This window comes from Brassica napus, chromosome A10 (assembly GCF_020379485.1).
Source record: "Brassica napus cultivar Da-Ae chromosome A10, Da-Ae, whole genome shotgun sequence".
Lineage (NCBI taxonomy): Eukaryota > Viridiplantae > Streptophyta > Magnoliopsida > Brassicales > Brassicaceae > Brassica > Brassica napus.
The window spans coordinates 18,845,541-18,868,310 of NC_063443.1; the positions used below are offsets into that span (position 1 = coordinate 18,845,541).

At 35.4% G+C, this 22,770-nt stretch overlaps 4 protein-coding genes and 1 pseudogene across 6 annotated transcripts; 1 reads left to right on the forward strand and 4 right to left on the reverse strand.

The window, feature by feature from the left end:
• Positions 1–69: 69 nt before the first annotated feature.
• Positions 70–6,823, reverse strand: LOC106372696 (pullulanase 1, chloroplastic-like). Of its 2 annotated transcripts, XR_007317058.1 has the most exons (28): positions 6,538–6,823; positions 6,315–6,456; positions 6,193–6,245; positions 6,015–6,123; positions 5,775–5,914; positions 5,506–5,705; positions 5,256–5,405; positions 4,880–4,940; positions 4,590–4,710; positions 4,273–4,363; positions 4,107–4,200; positions 3,899–3,994; positions 3,673–3,813; positions 3,427–3,477; positions 3,234–3,304; positions 3,023–3,115; positions 2,778–2,868; positions 2,347–2,418; positions 2,068–2,124; positions 1,915–1,983; positions 1,764–1,820; positions 1,513–1,587; positions 1,189–1,355; positions 947–1,085; positions 688–797; positions 498–597; positions 214–383; positions 70–183 (listed from the first exon to the last, which is right to left on the reverse strand). XR_007317058.1 is itself a non-coding variant. In XM_013812967.3 (27 exons), the coding sequence occupies exons 1-27, from the start codon at positions 6,766–6,768 to the stop codon at positions 273–275; spliced, it is 2,892 nt and encodes a 963-aa protein (XP_013668421.1). In that variant the 5' UTR covers positions 6,769–6,823; the 3' UTR covers positions 70–272. The 2 variants fall into 2 exon arrangements, 1 of the variants encoding a protein (XP_013668421.1); XM_013812967.3 differs by having other exon boundaries at positions 70–383.
• Positions 6,824–7,786: 963 nt separating this feature from the next.
• On the reverse strand, positions 7,787–11,965 carry LOC125579106 (annotated as a pseudogene).
• Positions 11,966–15,437: 3,472 nt separating this feature from the next.
• On the reverse strand, positions 15,438–17,181 carry LOC106370752 (S-protein homolog 9). The gene has a single exon (XM_022693785.2). It carries the CDS (start codon positions 16,994–16,996, stop codon positions 16,583–16,585), a length of 414 nt encoding a protein of 137 aa, XP_022549506.1. The 5' UTR covers positions 16,997–17,181; the 3' UTR covers positions 15,438–16,582.
• An 811-nt stretch (positions 17,182–17,992) lies between these two features.
• LOC106372692 (zinc finger protein ZAT6) lies at positions 17,993–19,041 on the forward strand. Its single transcript, XM_048742631.1, has one exon. It carries the CDS (start codon positions 18,159–18,161, stop codon positions 18,843–18,845), a length of 687 nt encoding a protein of 228 aa, XP_048598588.1. The 5' UTR covers positions 17,993–18,158; the 3' UTR covers positions 18,846–19,041.
• A 513-nt stretch (positions 19,042–19,554) lies between these two features.
• Positions 19,555–20,653, reverse strand: LOC106372693 (zinc finger CCCH domain-containing protein 25). 2 transcript variants are annotated; one of them, XM_013812965.3, is made up of 3 exons: positions 20,433–20,653; positions 20,119–20,246; positions 19,555–20,044 (listed from the first exon to the last, which is right to left on the reverse strand). In XM_013812965.3, exons 1-3 carry the CDS (start codon positions 20,466–20,468, stop codon positions 19,651–19,653), a joined length of 558 nt encoding a protein of 185 aa, XP_013668419.1. In that variant the 5' UTR covers positions 20,469–20,653; the 3' UTR covers positions 19,555–19,650. The 2 variants fall into 2 exon arrangements, with proteins under 2 accessions (XP_013668419.1, XP_022549507.1); XM_022693786.2 differs by having other exon boundaries at positions 20,351–20,568.
• Between the last annotated feature and the right edge of the window lie 2,117 nt (positions 20,654–22,770).

Below are 22,770 nucleotides of genomic sequence, written 5' to 3' on the forward strand. Positions count from 1 at the left end.
CTTAAACGTGAAACACGTGACAATGCAATATGACACTGGTTGTAAAGTAGAACTATGGCGAAGATCATGAAGAATAAGTATGCCACCCCATGAGGTTCTTATTAAGATTAGCCATGTATGTGCTAAATTGTTGGCATTATCCACGCATATCCTTATGAATTAGGGATAAGATTAACTAAGTATTTTTTTTTGGTAGACAGATTAACTAAGTATTTTAATTATATTAAAATGTTCTAGACATGTGACTCGTTCTGATTAAAAGAACATAAGATTCAGCCCTTCCTCACTTCAACAAACACTGTAGTTGTTCTTGCCGGTACAGTGAAGCCGCCGGAAAAAGCGTCATACACTGATTTTCTTACTATTTCATCTCCCGACTTCACCTGTAAATTGAATTATCATTTAAAATGCTTAAACTTATCTAATACACACGATTGAATTAACCAAAAGGAGGAAGCTTATAATGTTGTCATATTTTGTAAAATGTGCAAATTTACCTGTATTGGATGTAATTCGAGATTCCTGTCTTTCAGAGCGGGACTGAAAAATGAGAACTCAGACGGGCGAGCATTGAAGATAACCACAATGAATGAGTAGCTGTTGTAGGAGTAAAAGTACCATTACAAAACAATATATACACGAAGCTTTAAAAGATACGTTTATCATGTTGTTGCTTATTTTACTTACACTGGATCGATCTGAGATACACTTGTGATGCCTTTGTGACCATCTTCAATGCTCATGATGATGGCTCCAGGGACTGATGAGGGGCCTGTGTTATGAAACCGCACTCGGTCCTGAATTTACCAAGAAAAAACAATGAAGTCATCTCCTCTTTCGGTCTTTGTGACATTTCACCGCACTACAAGAGATTGACACTAAACGAATATTTTCATAAGAGAGCAGAGAATATAGTGAAGAATAATAACAGAGTAGTCATCCTGACCTGGATAGCCTTTGCTGTATCTAAACGGAAGAGAGGTGATGAGTATCTGATGCGTAACAAGTCTAAGAAACTGTTGAGTGTGGCAACTATGTGACTGCTCTGAGGCTTGAAGGATGGATCTTGCAACCTCGGTTTAATCCTGGAGACATATATTGCAAGAGCTGACTGGTTTCAGAAACATGCATAGGTTCTACGGTTCAATAAGTAATCCATACATTGAATGCAATTGAGTCGGTACTTACAGTGGCCAGCTGTGTTCATTTTTCCCTTTTGGAGGAAGCCCAACACCCCAGTTGTTGGAGTTGTAGCTGAAGTCTAACCTATTGAACCAATCACCGGAGTTGTAAGAATCACGATCAAGTGACTTCGAGCGTAAAATCTCGTCCCCAGCATGGAAGAATGGTATACCCTTCACATACAGAATAGAACATATTAAAATTTGAAGTTTGAGATAATGAGTCAAACAAGAATTCTACTCGTGTAAGATTCCTTATTAGCACTAATCTGCCGTCCCTTATTCTACAAAGTGATTTGTCTCTGAGTCAAGTTGAGAGATAGTAGAGAACCTGCGAGAGAGAAATCATACTTGATGCCAAATGATTAATTCGACACCTTTCATCAACTGATATTTCCATCGGTGTCTGCATGAAAACGTTGGACAAAGCAGAAATAAGTCTACAGATAAACTCAAGTAGGAATGCTGAGTGAACTGAGAGCATTTCAGATTTGAATTTTAATCAAGCAAAGTATACATTGAGCTAGAGATTTAGAAGGTGGACATCTGCCTAAAAATTTAGAAAACATATTTAAATATTACCTTCAAACTGATAATGTCAAAGAGAGTTTCATTGTCATGAGCTGAAACGTAGTTAATCTGAAATCACAGAGAAATGCTGATATGAGCGTCACACATTTATCACTGCTTGATTCACTCAAAAGATGCAAGTGGTATGAATAACGTTTCATACAGTTTCTGTAGGCTCTGAAGCATATGCAACAGGTGTGGCATCATGCATTAAAATCTCTGATCCCTTCACCTACAAAACGACAGCAATAGACCATAAACAGGGAGACAAAGTCTAAGTGAATGGTTAAATAATAAAGTGGGACTATTTTTACACCTCCTTTCCTTCATGATTAGTTAACACATAATCCTTCAAATTTGCAGCCATCCCAATCTGATCCATAATGAAAGAATAAGGAATATATTATCAAATAGTTTCTACAACTTTGTCTTTTTCAATATATCCATACCATTGTTACAATTCAGATTGTAAGATAACAAAATTTGGCAACTGAAGCGAATTAGAGATTAAAAATTTGGGTTTGCATATCCTTAAGCTTTGACCGCTGAAATATGATTAACGTATTGTATATGATATCTAACGGCAATCAATTACCTGGATATGATCTTTGGCAGTAGAAAGCATCAGCTGCTGGGTAGCTTCTGAACCATGGTCATGACCATTAGGCTGTCCCAAAAAGGAAAAGTAAAGAAGAGACGAGAAGAAGAGCTACATATTCTAAGCATACTTCTCTACTCCCAATAATAAGTTACCCACTAACAAATAAGGGAATAAGGGATAAACAATTCTTGATAGCATGTGAATTCGATGGTTCAACCCCCAGATTCAAACACTTGCATGGGCAAATATAAAACGTGATGTGATGTTTATTTCAGAAAAACTTACAAAATGTATTGTTGGTATGGAAAAATATGTATGTGATGTTGTCTAGTACCATATTATTCAATCTAAACCTTGGTTGGAGCTAAAACAATTCAATGATTCAATATCTTGATGGCTAACTGCACAGATAAAATCCAAAATACCTGTAACAATAAACCTGTAATGAATCCTTGTTGAAGAGGATGACCAAATGGAGATCCACCAAGAGTTGCATCTCGTATACGGTCATTAAAACTGAAAGGGACATAAAGTTCCAGGTAAAAGAAACAGAATCAGGAAGATGCTGAACAATCATTGAAGAAAGTAATAAGATCGCCAGTTCAGGGAATCAATAGCTAAAACATGAAAAATCTCTCTTTCAAACGTATTGAGGCAATTAACTTCACACCTTCCAATTCCAGTCCCAGTTAAGTTGAACTGTGAAGCATTAACTCCACGTCCATTGTTAGCGACTTCCCCAAAGTTCCATCCTTCGCCATATCTGATAAAGGATGGCAGAAAAACATTATATGGGCCAAAAATATTTCATAAGAAAGAAAAAGGAATATGCAATTAATGTTAGGAAAAACTTGCAAGTCTAGTAGTGAGGCAAGACTTACATATAAATTCTTGAACCATCAACTCCATCTGTTTCCTTTCTCAAGTTACCAATTGCAGATTTTGCGTTTACCTGAGGAACATGAACATTACAACGCACGTTAAAACTATTATAATATCACAACAGAACCTAATGAAACCATAACTGAAAGGACACTAAAGGATAACCCTTAGAGGAGTAGGAGAGAGGCTTACCATTGTATCTTTCATAATGTGACCCATGAGATCAAAACGAAAACCATCAACCTAGCAGAATCAGCACATGATCAGCCAGCCAGATGACAAGAAAACTTAGCGTAACAGTGCGGAATATAATAAACCTTGTCATGATCAGTTGATCATAGGTCGAATATACATGAAGAATGATAATAGTTCTTTTCTGTGGGAAAGAGAAGAAAGTAGATGACGGAAAAATATTCAGTATATCTGACAAGCATGTACCTTATAGTTAACAACCCAGTTTAATAGATCATCCCGTATCAGACGATCGACCATATAATGCTCGCTAGCAGTGTTGTTTACGCATGTACTGTTTTCAATAAAACCATCATTGTTCCTTCTCAAATAGTAACCTGGAACTATCTAAGCAAATACATTTTGTCATGGACGATAGAGAACTCACACTAGACAGTTATCAGACTAGAATCAGAAATATATCAGTGCTCACCTTATCAAGAACAGAGTCTTTGTCGTGTGGCCCATTTGCATGCAAGTGGTTGTAAACAACGTCTAAGACGACATTAAGACCGACATGATTAAGAGCCTGCCAAAAGAAATCATCAAATCATTGACACCTTGTATGAGTCACTACAATATTTAGCTTTAAGAGAGCTTATTAATGAGCAAAACACTCGGAGCAGTGGAAAAATGCAAACCTGAACCATTTTTCTAAATTCAATTATACGGCATGGACCAGTCGGATCACTAGCGTAGCTTCCTTTTGGGACTCCCCAGAGCACAGGATTATACCTTCACAAAACAGAGCTTGTGATGAAGGTGATTGCTTTATAATGAATGGAGTAACTTGCTATAACAAACTACCCCCAGTTAAAACCATCATCATTCTGGATTTCTGTAATACGAGCTTGTGCCTCAGCTGAATCAGGTGGTAATCCTTCCAGCACACTGGTGTCTGCAAACAAAAAAGTCAGAATTATGTGTACAATAAAATTCCAGATACAGAAAACAGAAACATGATAGACGACTTTGCTAGTTTGACGTGTATGTCCTTCCAACTATTGAGCTCTAACTTTACTGCAATGAATAAGGTCTCTTCAATTTAAGGGAAATTTTCATCTCAAGCGTGACTCGCGAGAAATCTATTAAGTAAGCGCTTGAGACATCAAAGATATCCCTACCTATATACTTCCAGGTCTCCTTCTCATCATCAACATCACCAAATTGATATGTGGGAAGAAGATGTAGATGGGTAAGACCTGCATCCGCTAACTTTTGAAGATGCTTGACACCTGCACAATCCTGTCAATAGATCTAATGAGATATGATACAAAACACGATGATACCAAGAATATTTGCAGAGCAACGAATGTCTCAAAAAGTATAACTAAAATTTGGTATCACCAGTAAAGCTTGTGAATTTACACAGACTATAGCAACTGAGATGATAAAGTTATGCGCATATTTGCACCTTTAAAGTGAAAGCCAGATATCCACCACGATGTTCAGGTTCGACAGTCTCATCATAGACACTGAAATAGCAGGTAGAAATTAGACAAACAAGAAGAAAAGGAAAACCTGCAATTGGAAAGTAAAATGACTTCACAGTTTCAATAATGTAATCCAAAGATAAGAGTAAACAATCTTAAGGCACAAAATGTATCCTTCTCGCTTGTCTTGCGGGTAGAAAAGGAGAGCAATGAAAAACATAGTGCGTAAGAGAAGAGTACGTATAGCTATGTCTGCAGCCGGAATTACTTGCTAAGTTTTGCCTCATAGTAAAAAATTCAATAGTCACAAGCAAAATTATCATCTAGGCATAAATCTGCTAAACAGGGTCTAATTACCTGAAATCCCTCACATGCAGCTCATAAATACTTATATCTGAGTAGGATCTTAGGCATGGCTTCTTATCTGCCAATTTCTCCCATCCTTCAGGCTTTAGATCATCGGAATCAAGATTGACCAGATAAGTTTTGCTCGCATCAGCTGAAAGCCTGCTTGAGTACATACAAATCACACATGACTCATACGGACAAAAAAAAATTGTATGAAGAATATGCCATTAAGTTCAAGCTTAAATGCAGAATACCATACCCCCGTGCATAAGGATCATTTGCATAGCAAGTTTCCACTTTCAAGGTGCTTGGATGATAGACTGATACTTTATACACATAGTAGCATCCTTCCCAACTACTAGGTCCCTGAATGCTCCACACACCATTAACTTCTTCGAGTGGGCAGGTTTCCATCGGACTCTTGTCAAGTGGGTTTTTGTAGATGCACACAGTAACCTCCTACTTAAATGCACAAATCAGGACCGTAGTAGTAAATAAAAAAAACATTTTCCAACATGAACATCATACTTGAGCAGTGGGAGCCCAGAGGTGAAGAGAGACACCTCCTCCTGGTGTGAAATTTGCACCTAGGGGACCGTCATATGAGAACAGTTCATCTAAGACACCAGGCAATTGCAACCCAGTTCCGTCTATAAGCCGTCCTTCCGCTGCAGAAAATTAAACAACCATTAGTGATACCTCAATCTCCACAGTTTCTAAGTGATGCCAATGAGGTAACCTAAGCAAGCAAAGGGAAACAACTCTCACCATCAAAGCAGACAATAGCTAACTGGCTTTTGACAAGATCCTTGACCTCCAAATCCGAAGGAACTTTAAACGGTTTGTAATTCCCAATATGTGGAAACTTCTCAACCACCTGAAATCAATACTTCCACTTTGAATTTGTTTTATTATTAAAATACAAAGCAGAGAATGTACAACTGACATTGGTACGAAGTGATCCGGATTCAGCTTCAAGCTTGACTCTAAAATCAAAACCTGAAAACGAATGAACTTGATTTAAAAAGACTGTGGTAACAAAACTAGAGAGATAAAAGGTTAAAGCACCATCGATTCCATCTTCGCTGAATGACAAACCAGCGACTCTGCTCGCATACAAGTAACACGATCCTTCACCAACATCCACATTCCAAGCTATTACGCCTTCCGTAACCCAATAAGCTCTTGAATAGAGCAAACTATCGAGGAGCTGATCACAATTCCAACAAAAAATCAGCAACACAATCGGTCAATCAGAACACGATTCCCACGAGATCTTAACAATCCAGACCTGAGAATTCGGAGTGGAGACTTCGAATTGCATAGGAGATGCAGCGGAGGAGGACGAAGAGCAGAGGCAGCGAAGCGACTCGCTGCGATGAGTTGTCGAAGGGAATCCGAGCTGGAAGCGGGAGATCGACGATGAAGGCCGTCGAAACCGAGATCGGAGAGGAAAAGCTGCGGCGAAGATGCGCGAGAGAAGAGGAACGGAAGTGGTCAGTGTTAGTAGTGTCAGTGCCATTCTTCTTCCTCCTTCCTCTGTTGATGGATAGTTCCCACTCCTTTTTGGACCCGTTAATTTATAAAATATCTATCTTTTTTTGGTTTTTTTATTTATAAAATATCTGTATATTTTGCTTTTGGTCCTTGATTTATCTTAGATATTAATAAAACTACTCATTTTTTTCTGATCGACCCTATGTAATTTAAATTATATTAACTTTTAATTGTTTTTGGAGCATCATCATCACGTTTTTTTATTTTTTGGTCAAAAACGTCATATATAACAATGTTTTTTTTGAAAAAGGTTTACTTGATCGTTTCAATGAACCAAACAAGTTCGAATAAAATAGCAGATAGTTTAGCAAAAGCGGCTTGATGATGGTGTTGATTTTATATTTCATTTTTATGTATCGCAGTATTTGCATGAATAATTGTTTTCAATTGCTTATTTCGTAACAAACACATGTAAGGTCATAATATAATAATATTTTTATAATAATTAATACCATAATAATATACTATAGCAATCAATATCTCATACGATACAAATATTATAGATATCAACTCAAAATATAGAATTCTAGTTTTTGAGGGGGAGAGGACTATTCCCACTCATATCTCTTCAGAAGAGGGCTTCCATCTATAGAAAAGTAGATACCATCTTCTCTAGCAATCCATTTACACGTAGCATCAAGACCTTTGCCCCTGCTCCACCTAGCGTTCAACGCCTCAATATTGTCTTGGATATGTTTGAAATTAGGACCTTGTTCCATTGAACACGTGTACCCTCTCAAAGAATCTGTAGGAGGTTGTCGTGGATAAGTATATTCTTCACCGATTTTCAACATCAATATCCATGACCCTTCGTCGTTCCAACAATCAATCTTGAGGAGCTTGTTGTGTTCCAACTGGTTGATTAATGTGAGCCTGCTTTCTCCTAAGCCGATGCATAGGCCCAAAAGAACCAGTACTATCAAAAGATTGTTCATTTGTTTAGTCTGCTATATTTAGGAGACACACTTAAACTTTTTGGATATATTTTTTGTATGTTTCTACACTACATGTGTTGTGTATTTATATTTGACTTGTTACATGAAATATGAGTTTTACTTTTACACTATTATTCTTTTCCAAAAAGGAATGATTTCTAATTAATTAAAAAGGAAAGGGTATCTCTATAATAGGAGAAGATCTGATAGCAATCTTTTCTTTCAGGAAAAAAAAATTGTTTTGAACAGAATTTGGAATTTCAGAATTTGTGAAAAGGAAAGTGAGAAGATGAACGGAAGTGGTCAGTGTAGTGTCAGTGCCATCTTCTACTTCTTCCTTCTCCTATTGACACGTCTCTTTGAACGTTGATTTATAAAATCCCTTATATATTAAAAGAGGTGCATTGGAGTTAATGCTTTCACACCAAGTTGGACACGTGTCTATTGCAGAGACACTCTCACAAATAAGTTTCCTTATTTGTTTCTTCTATAAGCAAAGTTTTTAAACAATTTCCTTACTCTACAAAAATAAGTAACCAACTAATGCTTTAGAGTTTTCACGTAAAGCTAATGATAGAGATTTGTCTCTTCTTCATTCTTTCCCACCTTTTACTTCAAACGCACTGTTTTTAAAGAAAGCTTTGGAGTTCTACGTGGAGACAGATTCAGGAAACGACGACCCAGTGACCCCGAAGCTCGGGACGTTAATCACATATCGAATTAGCTCTCTGCCAAAGCATGAAGAAGTTTGTCGTGACAGCTTTATCCGTGGCGGCACCTTCCTGAACTGCCGCGAGGAATATGGGTGCAACCATTCCTACCAGAGCCTCTAACCGGACCTCTTTGCAGCACCTGCAATAGCAGACTGATCTCATCGACGGCTACCGGGAAAGACATCGTGGCTTCAATTTGCGTAACGTCCTAGACAACGACGAAAATAACAACCAAGATTATTACGAGCACTAATTGTCTCCTTATCATACTTAGTGGCAGTGACATGCAACGGACTTCACATGATATGTGTCATACACAAACTAAAGCGACATGTGAAGTCTATGGCGTATGAGTATGTAAACAATAGAGTTTTAGGAAGCCATTTATTAGTTGCTAGGACTTTGTTAAATAAGTATTTACTGAGAATCGTAAACCACACACGAAGAGGAACAGTTATTGAGGACGAAGTTGATGAGTTCTGACGTTGATAATCTATAAATGGAGCATATGAAATTCATAATGTTCATTACTCTATTTTATTGGTCTCTGTTATATTATACTCTGTTTTTATATAAATTGGATGAGTGTTCAGACACAACATTGAATAATTCATTGAATGGTATCGTGTTCCAGACACACAGTTTCAACTCGGTTGTGATATAAAAAAAGTTTCGTTTATGTAGCTTATGTTGTTTCCTCGAAAAACATGGTGGTTTTTAGTATGGCCAGGCAGCGTGAATCGAGAAGAAGAATAGGCGGGACCATCGTCGATGAGAGGCTTAAGGTTTGGAAAGAGTACAACGACAACAAAGAACAAGCTTCTTCCCCCACGAAGTATTAATTACCTGCGAACTGATCCAAAAAATGCTGCATTGAAGGAAATTAAGGGTCAGAGAAGATTCAGTGTAGTTTCAGGGAAGTTAAGACTTCGTTTAGAAGTTCAAGATGGACTGGTGTATTTAGGTTAACTGCTTCAATGTAGCTTCGGTGTCTTCTTACGAGTTAACGCATGTACGTGTGTGTTCATGCACCTACGTTGTTGGCCAACTAAATTTCGAACGGAAGATTTGTTTGTATTTAAAAAATTCACGTACAAAATAAAAAAACCGTGATTCAATCAATAATAAACAACCCAAATAAAACCGAACTTAATTGCTTGGTCCGAATTTTTATGTTTTGAGTGTTTTGCAAGGTTATTTAATGATAGTATAATGCAATATATATTTATAGTTTTTAAGTTATGGTAATATATAGATATTAGAGTGATCCGCAAGGTAAATATATTTGCTATTAAATTTTCATAAAACGACATATCTTCTCCGTTGAATTAGGTTTACGCTTCGCTATATAAGATCCCTTTCTCCCATACGTATCTCATACAGTCGAAAACTTACAATCTTATATCATTCTATTACAATGGCTGCGATAACCAACGTGTGTGATTTGAAACCATTCAAGTCAATATGGAAGATAGGGTGAAGATCCTACATTTGTGGAAACAGTATTCTGCTTCTGGTGGTTTGATGATCAAAATGGTTCTAATCGACTCCAATATAAGGCATTTTTACTCTTTTTGTTCTGTTATTTTTATGTGAAGAAGTATCCTTATTTTTGACGTGGATTGTTATACATTTATGTAGGGTGTTAACATTTATAATTATGCATCTTAATAAAAATGAGCTTTTTAGTTATAAGAGAGTTTTTCTATTGTTTAAATATGCTTTTACCAAAGGTATACTTCAACTTCATCAATCTTACATTTTTGAAATTTTTCTCTGTTGTTATAAAGTCGTATTTCATCAATGATATATTGCAAATACATATTCTATTTTTGATTTCAAACATTAAATCACCGAGTGAATTTACCCTGCGCAGGGCGCGGGTATCACCTAGTATCTAAATATTTGGCTACCATTGATTTATAAAATATATGTATATTTAGATTTTGGTCTCTGATTTGTCTTTAATATTAATATAACTACTCATTCTATTCAATCGACCCTACCTGTAAAAGTTTTATTAGTTTTAATTTATATTACTTATAATTTGTTTTAGACCATCATTACAACGTCTTATATAACAGTATTTTGTTAATCGTTTAGATCTCTATAATAAGGTTCCAACTGATGACCGCATTTTAGAAAAAAATATATATTTTATCCTTCTAATTTTATATCAATTATGTTAAACTTTTTATCAATTTTATTATATAAGCTCTACACAATTCTTCTCATTCTGATTTTAGAGGAATTAATGAAAAACAATTTCTTTCTAAATTTTGATGAGGAAATAAAAAATATTTTAAAATAATCCATAGTTAATATTATTTTATATTTATTCAATTCTTCAGATAAAAAAAATGTAAATTAATTTTAACGACAATGAAAACCATCGAAACCGAGATCGGAGAGGAAAAGCTGCGACGAAGATCCGAGGACACGCGACGGAGGTAAAATCGAGAAGATAAACGGAAGTGGTCAGTGTTAGTAGTGTCAGTGCCATTCTTCTTTTCATTCTTCCTCTGTTGATGGATAGTTCCCACGTCTTTTAAAGCCGTTGATCTATAAAATATCTATTTTTTTTCTTGGTTTTTGGTCTATGGACCGTTGATTTATAAAATATCTGTATATTTTGCTTTTGGTCCCTGATTTATTTTAGATATTAATAAAACTATCCATTTTTTTATCGACTCTATGTAATTTAAATTATATTAACTTTTAATTGTTTTTGGAGCATCATCATCACGTTTTTTTTATTTTTTGGTCAAAAACGTCATATATAACAATGTTTAGTTGATCGTTTCAATAGACAAAAAGAAGTACGAATAAAGTAGCAGATAGTCTAGCAAAAGCGGCTTGATGATGGTGTTGATTTTATATTTCATTTTTATGTATCGCAGTATTTGCATAAATAATTGTTTTCAATTGCTTATTTCGTAACAAACACATGTAAGGTCATAATATAATAATATTTTTATAACAATTAATATCATAATAATATACTATAGCAATCAATATCTCATACGATACAAATATTATAGATATCAACTCAAAATATAGAATTCTAGTTTTTGAGTAGGTGAGAACCATCCCACTTAAGAGGATTATTGAGTAGGCGAGAACTGTAAATACCATCTTCTCTAGCAATCCACTTACTCGTAACCTCAAGACCGCCCTCGCTCCATGCATCGTCCAACACTATAAACTCTTGGCGATATTTGAAATTAGGACCTTGGTACAGTGTACATGAGTACTGTTCCTCGTACACCGGGTCTGAAGAGTCGAGAGAAACATTAAAATTATAATCTTCGCCGATTTTCAACATCTGATACCCTTTGTAGTTGTCACAAAGAATCCCGAGGAGCTTGTTGTGTTTCAACTGGTTGCTTATAGTGACGGTGCTTTCTCCTAAGCCGATACATAGGCCCAAAAGAACCAGTACTATCAAGAAATTGTTCATTTGTTTAGTCTGCTATATTTCGGAGACAGATTTAAATTTTTGGAAATATATTTTTTGTATGTTTCTACACTACATGTGTTGTGTATTTATATTTGACATGTTACATGAAATATATGTTTTACTTTTACACTATTACCTTTTCCGAAAAAAGTAATGATTTCTAATTAATTAAAAAGGAAAGGGTATCTCTATAGTAAGAGAAGATCTGATAGCAATCTTTGCTTTAAGGGAAAAGAATATTGTTTTGAACAGAATTTGGATTTCCAGAACTTGTAAAAAAAATTAGAAGAACGGAAGTGGTCAGTGTTAGTGTTAGTGTAAGTGCCATTCTTCTTCTTCCTCCTTCTCCTATTGACACGTTTTCTTGGACTGTTAATTTATGAAATATCTAAATATTTGGTTCTTGGTCTATGGACCGTTGATTTATAAAATATCTGTATATTTTGGTCTTTGATTTATCTTAGATATTAATATAACTACTCATTTCTATTCAATCGACTCCTAATGTAAAGGTTTTATAAAATTTAATTTATATTAACTTATAATTTGTTTTAAATCATCATTACAATGTCTTATATAACATTATTTAGTTAATCGTTTAGATCTCTATAATAAGGTTCCAACTAGATTTTAACCCGCACAGATATTTTTTCATTTTATAAAAGTAGTTGATATTATTACATAAAATATACAATTTTTCGTTTTGGTATTATATATTGTATAATTCTATAATATTATTATTTATATTTCTTATTCAACATTATTAATATATAGCTATTTCTTTAATACATTTTACTTTATTATTATTTTTATTATTTATTAATATATTTTTGAGTTATGTACGATAAAATAGCAATATAAAATAATCAAATATATTACAAATTTTAACCTATTTTAATAATGAGTGACAATTTTAAATGAAAATAAAAATTTACCTATTTAATATAATTTCCCCTATGTAATTCATTTAGCATTGCTATTTTTATATGATACAAAATATAATAATAGAGATTATAAAATAGTATAGAATTCTTATTTTCTTGTTTATAATTAAACTTTAGTTAACATTGATTTATAATAATATTATATTGGTAATTACAAATTTATTTATGTGATATTTTATAAAAAAAGTATATTTAAATTTTCAAATTTGTTAGATTTTCTCTCAACATATTTTGCTTAACTAAAAATAAAATTCAAATTTTAAAAAAAATTGTCACAAAAATAGATCTTAAAAATTAAAAATGATTAAAAGAGTATTTTTTATTTTAAATTTCTTTTATTTTTTTCAAAAAAATTTAAATCATATCCCTAAACCCCACTCTTCAACTCTAAACCCTAAAGTCTAAACCCTAAATCTTAAATCTCAATTGTTTATTTCATAATGAACACACGTAAAATTATAATGTAATAATATAATAATTAATGCATCATAATAATATATTATATAGTAATCAATATCTCATACGATACAAATATTATAGATATCAACTCAAAATATATAATTCTAGTTTTTGAGGAGGAGAGGACCATTCCACTCATATCTCTTCAGAAGAGGGCTTCCATCTGTAGAAAAGTAGATACCATCTTCTCTAGCAATCCATTTACACGTAGCATCAAGACCTTTGCCCCTGCTCCACCTAGCGTTCAACGCCTCAAAATATTGGCTATGTCTGAAATTAGGACCTTGTTCCATTGAACACATGTACCCTCTCCAAGAATATCCAGGAGGTTGTTTTGGAAAAGTATATTCTTCACCGATTTTCAACATCAACATCCATGACCCTACATCGTTGCTACAAATAATCTTGAGGAGCTTGTTGTGTTCCAACTGGTTTCTTAATGTGAGAATGCTTTCTCCTAAGCCGATGCATATATAGGCCCAAAAGAACCAGTACTATCAAAAGATTAGTGCTGGGAATGTGAATCATTATCCGCGGGCCCGCTCCCATTTGACCCGCTGCGGAGCGGGTGCGGGTTGAGTGATTTGAAAAATTTGTTCGCGGGTGCGGGTGCGGATTGAGTGACTTTTATGCGGGGCGGGTGCGGATCAGTCAAAATTCTGTGCGGGTACCCGCCAACCCGCAAAAACTATAAAAAAAAAAGATTTTTTTTTAAAAATATTATTTTTAAATGGAAATTTTTTTAAAAATAATTTAATTTTAATTATAAATAGATTAATATTTATTATTTTTAATAAAAATTATTAAAAATATTAAATTTTATTGTTATTTTTAATAAAAAAATATTTAAATAATAAATTTTTATTGTTATTTTTAATAAAAAAATATTTAAATTAATAATTTTTAATATTATTAATATTATCCGCGGGTCTAGCGAATCACCCGCGGGTTTAAGCGGGGCGGGTGCGGATTTCATATTTTCTTCTTGCGGGTCAAGCGGGTCAAATTTTTTGAGTAAAAAAATCAGTTTATCCGTGGGTTGGCGGGTCAGCGGGGCGGGTTTGACCCGCAACCCAGCTCTACAAAAGATGGTTCATTTGTTTAGTATGCTTTTTTTCGGAGACACGCTTAAACTTTTTGGATATATTTTTTATTTTTTGTATGTTTCTACACTACATGTGTTGTGTATTTGTATTTGACTTGTTACATGAAATATGAGTTTTACTTTTACACTATTATTCTTTTCCAAAAAAGGAATGATTTCTAATTAATTAAAAAGGAAAGGGTATCTAACAATAATAAAAGCCAAATATATTCAATAGAGAAGATGTCCACATCATCTATTAAAATCGTCCAATAGGGGTTCTCCGTTCTACCACGTCAGGATAGCTTAAAGTCATGTTGAAACCCACTTCAGATTACGTTACGGCCCATGTTTCGTTGTCATGATGCAGGCCTTCTGGATATATACGGATATGGTTATGTTACGCCTACGTCAAGCCCACTTCAGACCATAAGAATCGTCCATCTACTCTATCCGTCAACTTCGTCTTCTCCGTTTCTTCTTCATGCATTCTCCGTTACCGAGCCTCCTCTGCCATAAATAATCAATTGTGTTATTAACTCACTTTTAATGATTTCCTTTCACTAAGATCTGATAGCAATCTTTTCTTTGAGGGAAAAGATATTGTTTTGAACAGAATTTGGAATTTCAGAATTTGTGAAAAGAAAAGTGAGAATATATGTATCTTTTCTTCTTAGGCCCGTTGATTTATAAAATATCTATATTTTTTGGCTTCTGGTCCATGGACCGTTAATTTATAAAATATATGTATATTTTGCTTTTGGTCACTGGTTTATCTTAGATATTAATAAAACTACCCATTCTTTTCGATCGACCCTATATAATTTAAATTATATTAACTTTTAATTGTTTTTGGAGCATCATCATCACGTTTTTTTTTTATTTTTTGGTCAAAAACGTCATATATAACAGTGTTTAGTTGATCCTTTCAATGGACAAAAAAAGTGCAAATAAAGTAGGAGATAGTCTAGCAAAGCGGCTTGATGATGGTGTTGATTTCATATTTCATTTTTATGTATCGCAGTATTTGCATGTATTGTTTTTTTTTGTCAACTTTTGGTTTTATTAACCATGCTCAATGGGTCATATTTACAGGCAGATTCAAACTAAGATACAAAATTAATAAAGCCCAAACGGAACCCAAAAAAACAAGAGATTAGGATTCTTGCATGTATGACACGTGCTTGCGCGTGGGCCCGCTATTCCATGAACCGAGATGTCGGAACAACCAACAGTCTCCATCTCTGATTCGTCTGAAGCTGCTTGCTTGCTCTTCAAACCTTCAATCATCGCCAACCAACGAAGATTTTATCTCCAATCGGTAGGGATTTAAACCAAGGAAAGTTTCAGAAGTGAAACGAGAACAGAACCTTGCTGGAACACTAACCCCTGGGCAGCTCCAACTCTTCTAAGCTCTGCATCGAATCTCCGAAACATAATCCACACCTCCGATCTTGACCATCTTGGATACTTCGGTTGATATAAAACGAAGATTGATTCCAAATCAGAATCAAGAACCGAGCTTTACTAACAATAAGAGAAATCAATTCTCTTGATTGAGCGGATAAAACACATTAAAACAGAAGGATGAGAGCAAAGATTTATTAAACTCAACCCATAATCAAAGAACACAACAAATTCATGAAGAAAAGCTTTGATTTTGAGTCGGTAACACCACAAAATCGCCTAAGCGAAACAACAAAATCGCCATAGCGAAAATGAAATCCGATATATGGAAAGGAAGATCGATCTCATCGATCGAATCTATTTTACAAACCAAAAAACATGACTCTCTCTCCCTCTGACAATTTCTTTCCCTCTGAAAGATGATAGTGTGGTAAGAGGGAAGAAGAAATTACAGAGAGTTTTCTCTTTCTAAGAGAGAAGAGAGAGAGTCATGATTGGCTCTATTTGCATGTATTGTTACATGACGATCATATTCATTCAAGCTAAAATCAATAAAGTAGATGTTGTTATAAAAAAAAATAACAGCGTTTAGTTGATTGTTTAGACCTTCGTAATTAATTGTTTTCAATTGCTTATTTCGTAATAAACACACGTAAAGTCATAATGTAATAATATAATAATATTTTTATAATAATTAATGTGTCTTAATAACATATTATAATAATCAATTTCTCATACGATACAAAGATTAGAGATATCAACCCAAGATATATAATTCTAGTTTTTGAGGAGGTGAGGACCATCCCACTCATATCTCCTCAGAGGAGGGTTTCCATCTTGAGAAAAGTAGATACCATCTTCTCTAGCAATCCACTTACATGTAGCCTCAAGAGCTTTGCTCCACGAAGCGTCATACGCCACAAACTCTTGGTGATGTTTGAAATTAGGACCTTGGTCCATTTTACACGAGTAACGGGTCGTTTTGAAAATGCTATCACCAAAAGTGAACTCGTATTCTTTGCCGATTTTCACAAGCTGCTCCCCTTCGTCATTGTCACAAAGAACCTTGAGGAGTTTGCTGTGTTCCAACTGGTTGCTGAACGTGACTTTGCTTCCTCCTAGCATGTCAAAACCATTGCTTAAGCTGATACATAGGCCCAGAAAAGTCAGCACTATCAGGAGATTGTTCATTTGTTTAGTCTGCTATATTTCGGAGACCGACTAAAACTTTTTGGACATATATTTTTTGTATGTTTCTACACTACATGTGTTAGGTATTTATATTTGACTTGTTACATGAAATATGAGTTTTACTGTTACATTATTATTTTTTGCCAAAAAAATGAATGATTTCTAATTAATTAAAAAGGAAAAATATCCACAAAAAATAATTCGTATCTTTTTAGGGTATCTCTATAATAGGAGAAGATCTGATAGCAATCTTTGCTTTGAGGGAAAAAATATTGTTTTGAACAGAATTTGGATTTCCAGAACTTGTGAAAAGGAAAAATCTTCTATGAAATAAGTGAAAATAACGACCGAGAGATCCTTTTGAATGAAATTTCAGTTTGAACCCACTTTAAGTTTTTTTTGAATAAAATTTCAGTTTGAACAAAAAAAAACAACCAAGAGATCCTTGACCAGTTAACTTTAACTAAAAGATTTTATTTGATCAAATTGTATATTATTTTTTTCTGTTGGAATGTAATATGATTTTTTTTTTGCTTAAGCTTTGTGTAACATTAAATTAAAACCTACAAATCCAAACGCTTAAAAAAAAAGACAGTCAACATTTAGATTCATAGTATCAAGGTACAATCTAAATCCATTTGCTGGGATTTCTTGACTATCTTTATATATAGTTAGTTGTATGTAGTTCGGACAAGTAGATAGACACGACAGTTTGGACATCTAGTAGCCGACTTGATTTGGCTTTATATCAGTCCACTTGTTTGGTCAGCATAACACCCAAGTGAGCTCAGCTCTCTCTATAATATTCTTAACTGATAAGAATGCAAAACAATAAGGCGGCAGAAGAGAAAGAATCTGAGAACAGGTCTTCTTAGCCGACTTCCACACACGTGTACCAAGTCAAACCAAACGTGCCCAAACTTAGATACTTTCATTTTATCATCTGGTCCGCACACATATAATACAACTAAAATTAATTAAATCAAAGGTTAAGTAGTTATCGCCTCCACTCTATTCTTCACGCACACACTTTCGCACTTCTTCACACGCAACTTCCTCTCTTATAACCTCACTGCTATATATACTCACACTTGCGTTCTTCTTTCTTCAACTTAAAAACACTTTTACTACTCTTCACTGAAAAAGAAAGATAGTAATAATAATGGCACTTGAAGCTCTAAGTTCGCCAAGATTAGCTTCTCCGGTTCCAACTCTGTTTCAAGATTCTGCTGTTGGCTTCCATGGTAGCAAAGGCAAACGATCTAAGCGGTCAAGATCCGAGTTCGACCGCAGTCTCACTGAGGATGAGTATATCGCTTTGTGTCTCATGCTTCTTGCTCGCGACGGGAATCGAACCCGCCACCTGCCTTCTTCTTCTTCCTCGCCGCCTCTGCTTCCTACTCTTACTTCTACTCATCTCCACAAGTGCAGCGTCTGCGACAAGGCGTTTTCTTCTTACCAGGCTCTCGGTGGGCACAAGGCGAGTCACCGGAAAAACTCATCGCAGACTCAGTCTAGCGGAGGAGATGAGAAATCCACGTCGTCGGCGATAACCATCGCGAGCCACGGCGGCGGCGGAGGAGGAAGTGTGAAATCTCACGTTTGCTCGATCTGCAACAAGTCTTTCGCGACAGGTCAAGCGCTCGGGGGCCACAAACGGTGCCACTACGAAGGCAAGAACGGGAGCAGCAGCGAAGGTGTGGGGTCCACAAGCCACGTCAGCAGCGGCAGCCATCACCACCACCGTGGGTTTGACCTCAACATCCCGCCGATACCGGAATTCTCGACGGTCAACGGAGAAGAAGAGGTGATGAGCCCCATGCCGACCAAGAAACTGAGGCTCGAGTAGAACTTATAAAGGAGTTACAGATTCAGCTAGCAGTTACATGAATTTGTTATACTGTACATAATACCAATTTTTAGATTCCACTTCTTGTTATTCTTCATTGAATCAGTAGTATTCCTTCTTGTAATATTTTTGTGTAGTTTTCTTGTCTTCTTTACCTAAAGTTATCGTTTAAAGAAAAACGACCTTGTTAAAACTATTCAAGTACGTTTCAGTTTCTAAAGAACATAGATTACAACCTTATTGGTTCGTTGGACTAGTGTCGTGGGGTGGTAAGACCTAACGTACAAAGTCTCAGCCCATTTAACTGATAACATGTTAAGAGATTCGTTTGAAGTAGATAATGGGTACTAATTACGTACTGTCTGATGTTTCTATGCAGAACATGACTTCAATTTTATTTTATACAATACAAAAACGAAAGATTACCTGCAGCATTCAATGGTCTTATAACAACATCCACATTATTCTTTTTAGACTTTCCATAGCTATATGACTATATCTGACACAGAGAGCATACCTTTTTAAGGTAACAAGTGAGTTCGCAAACTGTTGTCTTTCCAACTCCCTGGAGCCCAGCCACGTGACTTAGAAAACTGTAGCTGAGATGTTTCTCCACCCATCAAATTCACAAGCTTATCATCATGCACAACATGCAATAAAAAACCATAATACTCCCAACACTTTCGAGACTAAAATGATCATCCCAGAATGAAGTCAACCAATAAATAGTATATTATTTATTCATCGGCAGTTTTACAAATCACTTCTTTTATATTATTTATTTGTTTGCTTCTTTATGAAACTTTCAATGGATAAGGATTCTAGAAACATCCCTATCATGGTCCTGGGGTTGATCATTCTCCTGAACCACAGCTTCCTTGGGGATCACATGTGCTCCCCATAAGAGTTTAACATTTTGGCCATTGATAACAACCCATGAAGAGTGCTCTAACATGGCCTTCTCCGCCCCTTCTCGGGTCGTGTATGTGAGAAACGCACCGTCAACACCTCTCATTGCAAAATAGACGATAGATTTGATTTCTCCATAAGGGTTGAAACGGTCACGTATGTGCTGCTCGTGGACACTAGAGTTGAGGCGACGGAGGTAGAGCGTTTTAAGTGTTTGATCCAAGGGTGGATCAACAGGGCCCATGTAAACATTTCTAGCCAGTAACTCGACGGTTTTTGGATTGTCTAAACTGCCAACAACCAGAAATTCACATAATAAAAGTGTTTGAGAAAGGCAACAAAGAGAGTGAGAGATAGAGGTTACCCAGTTCTACTATCAAAAACTCTGGGAACTTTATGTGCGAATGGACATGTGGCACCAGCCATACACGTACGACCCGATTTAAAGAAACCGCAAACTAATGGATGGCCATCAAAACGTCCAAGTTGGCTCTACATAGATCAGATACAAAAAAAAAACATGAAAATCATACAGACTATTCGAAGCAGCCATTATATGTTAGAAAAATTCGTATCCAAACACAAAAGTTCCTCACAAATTTCCAAACCCTAAACATAGACTATTAACACAGAAAACATCAACAACGAGAAGAGGTGATATCCACGAAAATTCATTGCCTTTGGACGACGATCTATAGGGTTTCTCTGATCCATTCTCTTCTACTCCAATGGCGATAAACGCGGCTACTTCTCTTTGGATGAACAGAGGCAAGGGCTATATTTATGCCGGACGTTTCGTTTTATAAAGAGAAAAAGATGAATATGGTAGGAAAAAATGAGTTAAAACAAACTTACGGGCCTGTTTGGTGGGCTAGTATGATCTAACCTACACGTTTCCCCCATTTAGTTGATCATTATAATTGTATACATTATTATTATCAAACAAAAGCACCCTTGTTTTTTTTGAACAAAACACCATCGTTTTTCACGAGCCATTCATTCGACAACATGACAAATATATTGACCTACCTTATAATTTGAGATCTGTCCAAGTGCATACATTATTATGTATATACGTCCATATGGTAAAATTGGGCTCAATTCCTTGGCAAAAAAAAAATGGGCTCAATTAAGATTATTGGTTGGTTTGGTTTATCCTTTTTTGTTGACCATCATGTTGTCCCAAATCAGCTCTTGATGTGCTCTTCATTGATCAGTATTCTTTCTTGTATAGGGTATTTTTCTTGTTTTCTTTAATTTGTATTTAACCTAAAGTTGTGCTTCAAGAAAAAATCCTTCCAATGTTTCAACACCAAGATACATAGAAAAAGAAGATCTCAACACAATGGTTAGACAGTGTAATTATTATTGGAAAGCTATACTTTTATGTCATTTTTTTGTCAATTTCTATATGTTTACGTGTTTAGCTTTTGTAAGAATGTGTTTTTTTTGCATCAAGGCAGAAACCTTGTCATAATATCTTACTACTTGATAAGTTTGGTGTTTTTTTGTTTTTTCTTTTGAACTTTAATCTGTTTTGTTTGATGTTTGGACGTCGATGCCAACTATCTAAATTTTCTCTTCACTATTTTTCTTACATCAAATTTTCTTTTTACTTGAATAAATATTTCTAATCGTACTAATATTTCTACAAAAGCACACGATGTTAAAAGATGGTCTCTTAAAAACAATCCAAATTATAAGATGTATTTAAACTCCTTTTACAAAAAAAAAATGTATTTAAACTCCAACATTTAAAATGTCACATTACCAAACAAAAGCACCATCGGTTTTCACGAGCCTCCCACGATGTGATAAATATGACCCACCATCATCCAATTATATGCGTCCAAAGTGCATACGTTAGTATGTATATTGATATACTAAGAGCATCATTATCCTAGAGACCCATAATGGATCTCTTAATTATTTTTTTATAGTATTTAAGGAATAAATTTGGTCAAGAGACTTTGTTAAGAATTTTCAATTTTTATGTCCTCCATTGCAAGTCTTGTATTTTAGGATTCTTAAAAAAAAATTTGGTTAAAAGAGCTTTCATCACACTTTCATTACATTCGTCTTGTGAAAACCATCTTTTCCTAAAACTGAGTTCAAAAGAACATTTCAAATCTTGATGCAAGTTTCTAAAGATGGACACAAAACCAAATCAAAAGAAGCTCTTAAACCAATCCAAAACTGGAGCAAACCAAACAAAAAAAACGGACTGTAAAAGTCTAGCGGAGGAGATGAGAAATCCACGTCGTCCGCGATAACCATCGCTAGCCGCGGCGGCGGCGGAGGAGGAAGTGTGAAACCGCACGTTTGCTCGATCTGCAACAAGTCTTTCGCGACAGGTCAAGCGCTCGGGGGCCACAAACGGTGCCACTACGAAGGCAAGAACGGGAGCAGCAGCGAAGTTGTGGGGTCCGCAAGCCACGTCAGCAGCGGCAGCCATCACCACCACCGTGGGTTTGACCTCAACATCCCGCCGATACCGGAATTCTCGACGGTCAACGGAGAAGAAGAGGTGATGAGCCCCATGCCGACCAAGAAACTGAGGCTCGAGTAGAACTTATAAAGGAGTTACAGATTCAGCTAGCAGTTACATGAATTTGTTATACTGTACATAATACCAATTTTTAGATTTCATTTCTTGTTATTCTTCATTGAATCAGTATTCCTTCTTGTAATATTTGTGTAGTTTTCTTATCTTCTTTACCTAAAGTTGTCGTTTAAAGAAAAAGACCCTGCTAAAACAATTCAAGTACGTTTTAGTTTCTAAAGAACATAGATTACAACCTTATGGTTCGTTGGACTAGTGTCATGGGGTGGTATGACCTAACTTACAACCTTATGGTTCGTTGGACTAGTGTCATGATAGTTTCTCTTATGCTTTCTCCTGGTGCACCTAGGGGATCGTCATGTGAAAAAAATTCATCGAGGACACCAGGCAATTGCAAGCCAGTTCCCTGTATAAGCCGTCCTTCCGCTGAAGAAAATTAGATAATTCAATCTC